General features: G+C 42.3%; 1 protein-coding gene across 1 annotated transcript in view; it reads right to left on the reverse strand.

The window, feature by feature from the left end:
- LOC140949990 (dual serine/threonine and tyrosine protein kinase-like) overlaps nt 1-1,840 on the reverse strand; it is a 13,865-nt gene extending 12,025 nt beyond the window's left edge. Inside the window, exon 1 of the mRNA XM_073399145.1 lies at nt 1,130-1,840. Within this exon, the coding sequence (XP_073255246.1) occupies nt 1,130-1,816 (687 nt within the window). The 5' untranslated portion in view covers nt 1,817-1,840. The remainder of the gene's footprint in view (nt 1-1,129) is intronic.
- Nucleotides 1,841-5,926: the final 4,086 nt, after the last annotated feature.

Raw genomic sequence — 5,926 nt, forward strand, 5'->3', positions numbered from 1 at the left:
ATGAAAGATTTTAGAGGTTGGTTTATTCTTGCCCAGTTTGCAAATTATTTTTTCTCTAAAATCACCCAGCCCCACCCTTAAAAGTCATATGGACCTCCCCAGTTAACTGATTTGTGGATTACAAGCCTATATATTGTTTGATTTAAATTATAAATTTATTAACTGGAGCTACGCTTTTAGCCCTGGCTAAATATATGTATTATGTTTTTTCATGCATAACGCTTTTGAATGTGCAATAGTGCAAGACAAAAACAACAAATTTATACAGGTTAGGCCCGTTTCAAACGTCGTGCTACTGCCCTGCCGAACTAAATTGATCGAATTAAATTCGACTTTAGCACGTTAGTAGCGTGGCGTTTGAAACCAAGTCGTGCTACTGCCGTGTAGCACGGCAAGCTTCAGCATGAAACTTTGCCGTGCTGCACGGCAGTACCTCGACTTGGTTTCTAACGTCGCACTACTGCCCTGCCAAACTCAATTCATAAATTATAAATACATTAGAACTGATACATTTAAAAGTTTGCTAAACTCTTTCTTTATTTTTGTGTTTTGTTTTCGGCAACAGCCGTTCTATTCGACTGAATTAAATTCGAAGTATGAAACCACGTCGTGCTAGTGTCGTGCTGCAGTCGAGCTACAGTCGAGCCAGCTTAGTACGGCAGGAGCACGACGTTTGAATCAGGCCTTACGCTTTTCTCGCATTGTACACGCATCAGCTCCGGCCCGACAGATGTTGATAAATTTCCCCTTTTTTTCCCTTACAAGTCTGTTTCTCAGCTGGTTGTTGACAAGTGAACTAAACAAACAACGGGTTTCAAGCAAAAAGGAAGTGCATTCTGAAGATGATCTAGGTGTACTAGTGGTACTTCCGGGATAAATATCACTTTCCAAACGCATCTATGATAATAAATTACCACAAATCCTATCCAAGTTCAAAACATCATGAGACCATTTAAAACTGACGCATGTATGTTGGCCTTTCTTGCGGTGCAGTCAATACTCTATTGCTCTATATAAACGTACGTAGCTTTTTACTGTAATGAGTACTGTGAAGAGTTTAGTGTACCGCCGAGTACAGGAATATTACTTTATATTGTGAGTAATGTTTGAAGATTCAGCTCAGACTTACCGAATTTCTCAGGTGTACGTTTCCGTCAATAACGTAGACAAACAAGGGCACACTGCCTTTCTCCAGGTATTCATTCAAAACTGTGTCCAACACGTCCGACTCACCCTTGCCAGGCGAGTCAATCAGCTCGATTCCACTTTGGAGGAGTTCGTGCTTCAGTCCCACCTCCACAGTCGCGTCCAATGCATTTTCATTCTCTCGGTCCTGATCAGTGACTACTATAAGTTCCTCAGGAATTCTTCCCCTTGTTGGCGCCTTTCTGCCGACTTCTACGCCATCCGATCGGAGAAGAACGGCATATGGTTCATCAGAGTATTTGATCTTAACGATTCTTGCCGTGCATGGATTTTCGTGCACGGGTAAATAACTCTGTCGAAGGAGCTCATTAATAATGGAGCTTTTTCCACAGTTTCTTTCGCCAATGAAAAATACGGAAGGGCTTTTGCTTAGCTCTCTTTCTACTTCGTCCAGTTGAGAAAAGGGAATCAATGTGTTTGAGTCTCCTGCTTCAGTCGAACCGATGTCCATACTTTCCAAGATCTCTTGAAAACAAGTCGAGGTCCGCCGAAATAGCGATGTCGTACGATCATTATAGCACTTATATTCACTGATGGCGTCTTCAAGAGACTTCTGTAGGCGATGATCAGCCATTGCAGAATACCATTCAAGTTCAAAGAAGCTGTGCATTCGTTCCTCCGCGATCAACAGTTTCCTCGTGATTTCTGGGAAATTTCCCTCGGAATAACTTCTTTTTGATTAAATGCTGCACCAGGGACTGGACTTCAATTAAAAGAAAGAATGGAGCAAGTATTATTACTCCAAGCAACCTTTCCTGCCTTCTTTTCACCCGAATTTCATTTCTGTCGGGAAGTACAATATAATTTAACGAGTAGCCATTTGTCTGAATGTATATTCCGTATTACTATTGTATAAATAAGTGATTTACTTCTAGGCACGTCACGCAATCTAGTTGTGACAAGTTCAAGGAAGTACAAGTTTGTTGCTGTCTGGATCCAGATACAGAAAAAACAAACTGTCTTCAATAACTGATACCAAATGCTACAGTTTCCTTTTATATAAATTAAAACACGAGATGCTTGGTCGCATACAACCTCGTTCCCAGGGTTCTCTCTCTCTCTCGCTCCGTAGGGCGGGTAGGAGAGAACCCTGGGAACGAGGTTGCGTCGCCTACAGTGTTTTCATTGGGTCATGTTGTCAGACAGCAATGAACTTCCTCATACTTTTTGGCCGGGTGAAATTTGGCGGTTGCCAGTGAGGGAAAAACTGCAAGGGGTATTTTTAATCTCGACACGACAGACAAAGTAACCAGATACATCATTTTACCCGTAAAAGAAATTTTAATAATCAATGACTGGCCGTTTCTAAGCTGGTTTATTTTTGCGTTGCAAATGCACAACTGCAAATGCACAACTGCTACAGACAAATGACATGAAACAAATGAAAGAAATCGCATTTGAGACCTCTAAGAGAAAAACCTATAATTAACATAAAATAAAAGCTTTTAAAGCTTGTAAAATATGTCGATCTGTCATTAGGCAACTTGCGGAAGTCACGAGCCCAATAACCCGGAGAGTGCAATTCTCATACTTAGCCTATGCAACGGTTTTTTCACAGATCAAGTTATTTCTAGCATCATTTTTTAGCACTTTTTCACGTGAAAATGGAAACACCGTTTCATATGCCGTCGCATCCATAGTAAATTACTTACCAAAAGAAGAAGTACATGCAGTCAGAAATACTTTACGTTTTTATGCCTGTACGATTTGTAAGAATTACAATCAAAACTCGCTGGAAAACGGCGTTCTAAAAGTAATAAACTGGGCTTTGAAAACGCCACTGAATGGACACAAGGGAGTTGCTCGCTCCGGGTTATCAGTTATAGCACTTGCTTAAGGCCCGATAAAAAGTTTGAATCGTTGTAGTCCAAAATATAATTTTTATGAAATAATTTTATGGTCTAGAATTGTGCAAGGGTTTAAGAAGACGCAGCGTTTACAAATTCTGGACTGCAACTGAGTAAGAGCAGCCTAGTCCCTAGGCGTTCTCTCCTGCCCCGTTGTCCGCGCGAAGTCTGAGAAAGAGCGGGCGTGTATCTCTCGGTGACGTCACTGCTCACGGTAGAATCCAGGATTGACCGAGCCGAGAACGCCTAGGGACTAGACTGGAGAAAGAGTAATCGTGCAGAAAAATGCCGCACGCGACCACCCAATATCCATGTCATTTTAACTCCTTGGTCATACTACATGAGAAAGTAAAGTCTGTTGTAAGGTTGTAAGATTTGTAGCGGATTCTTTAGATTTAAAAGACTACTCGTAGACTATAAGATTTATGGTACAACATAAATTTCAGCTGGTATCATTGACATGTCCCTCTCTAGAAATTTACGTGAATGAATCACAATGCAGAATGACTATTTGTAATTGTCTTTATGTCCTAGAATCATTCTTCTACGAAGTCGTCTATTATAGGTACATATAAATTCGTTAATGGCCATAGGGTTACGTTACAACAAGAACCACACAAGAAAACCCCCAGACATGAACAAGCCCCTGGTTATTGTAAGCCTCGATGTCCCTGACAGTGCAGACGCCTTTGGTCCCTCTCCCTTGTTACACAAGTCGTCTTCGCAGCAGGAGTCGCACACAGCTGTTCCGTCTGGATCAGGGGACGCACACTTGTTTGAACATGATGCAACTGCAGAACAACTTCGCCTAAAGGTGGTCACAGTTCCGTCTTTGCGAAATGTTTTTACGATGATGCAACGATCTTCGTCCGATGAACAGTTGACGACTGTGTTATTGCCAAGCCCAGATTTCGGTAACTCGCAGTGTTTGAGTGCATTAGGGTTATCCTCGAGGGTACAACTATAGCATTGCAGTGAATAAACTGCAAACGATACAAAAAGAACATTTTACTCAGTTAATGTAATTCTTTAACTGGTTATTTTGTTGTATTGTTGAATTGAAAGGACTTTTAGAAAGTCTAGGAACCTGTTAGTTTGCTCAATTTCATTTCATTTCCGAGCTTTCCATTGGGAGAAACTAGCTGGATTACCATTACATTTGATTGACGTGTTACCAGCTCTCAGCCAATCAGAAACTCCCGTACGCCTGGTTTTCAGACTATTCAAATTACCCAAGAATTAGGACTGGCGGGATTTCAATTTGACTTGCTCCCAATCTTCACGCGGCTCTGGCCGCCAAAATACTACGGCACTTGCCTGCTAATCCCGCCAGCTACGCAGGCTAGAGAACACCATTATCCGATTTGGCCTTCTTTTGACTTATCAAAGGCTCAGAATATGACCACGTGAGTTCACCTTTTTGGTTTGACAAACAAAGCCACGTAACCCGAGTCTTGAACGTCTGGCGCAGAAGTCAACTGTTACGCTTATCTCTGAATTCGCGGTCTACCACAGGCAGCCCAAGCGCACTATTTGTGGGTTCGGGCTTCAGAGGTCATTTGGTCGGAATATACTAGAATTATAAGTGTATTATCTGATGCCAAATAAATGCAAAAAGTCTTAAAGATATGAAGTCTTCTTGTTTGTCTATCTGTACTAGTAGCCTTTAAGATAACGAAAATCGATATTTCTTGCATTATTACATGTGATTCGGGCCCTTATTGTTCGAATTTTATCACATGTATTCGAATCTACAACGCTAAAAAAAAAAAAAAAACCATGATCACGCGAAATATTAATTCAAAAAGCTCCCTTACCTTTAGTTCATAGCCACTCTGTGTCCTACGGTCGGTTTAAACGCCGTTTAGTCGACTTTCTTTCCATCGAATACTGAACACTATAAAAGAAGGGAAGGCTGGAGACCTTCCAACCGACCCTCGCCGCTCGAAGGCCAATAAATTCCAAACAAAGCGACCGATCTCCCTAAAATTGCCACCAGCCAGACCGAAGAGTGTATACCTACCCGTTCGACGAGCGCCAGGTTCTAAATTCGGCTGCATGAGCTCGTGGAGCGCTGCATTTCGCATCGATTCTAGCCAGCTTCGCTTCGCCATGATGCGCAATCTGAACTGTTATCCTACGAGATTTGAATCTTGGAGCTTGGCGACCGCGTCAGATCGACAAAACGTCACTCTCGCGGGGGAGGGTCGTCACTTTTGCCCTATCGCAAACCGACACCAACATAATTATTAGAATTTGTTTCACTTACCATATTTTCCACTCTTCTCAACAGCCAAAAGATTTTCTTTTCTTCTTCGGAGGAAAATCCTCCTATTGTCTGGCTACTTTGATCACATCGTTATCAACAGACTTTCTTCAAACGCTAGACACACGCGATCGCCACAGGAACCGAAATACACGTGATTTTTACTAACAAACAAGCTACGTGAAGAAGAAAAAGAAATTTTAGGGTAGCTCTGAAATGAACTGTTGTTAAAATACGAAAGAAAATATCGAACTTGAACAGAACTACTGATCCAGACAACTGACTGCCACGAACTGATTTTGCAACCGTTATTGGCAAGACTTAAATCTCAAATCGGAGAAAAGACAGTTGGGGACGTTTTTGGGTTTTATGTGTCATACACGCGTGAGCTGTTTCCGGCCGAATTAAACACACCGGCTCCCGGACGGTGTCGGTTTGCGATAGGGCAAAAGTGACGACCCTCCCCCGCGAGAGTGACGTTTTGTCGATCTGACGCGGTCGCCAAGCTCCAAGATTCAAATCTCGTAGGATAACAGTTCAGATTGCGCATCATGGCGAAGCGAAGCTGGCAAGAATCGATGCGAAATGCAGCGCTCCACGAGCTCAT

The sequence above is a fragment of the Porites lutea genome, chromosome 10 (assembly GCF_958299795.1).
Source record: "Porites lutea chromosome 10, jaPorLute2.1, whole genome shotgun sequence".
Lineage (NCBI taxonomy): Eukaryota > Metazoa > Cnidaria > Anthozoa > Scleractinia > Poritidae > Porites > Porites lutea.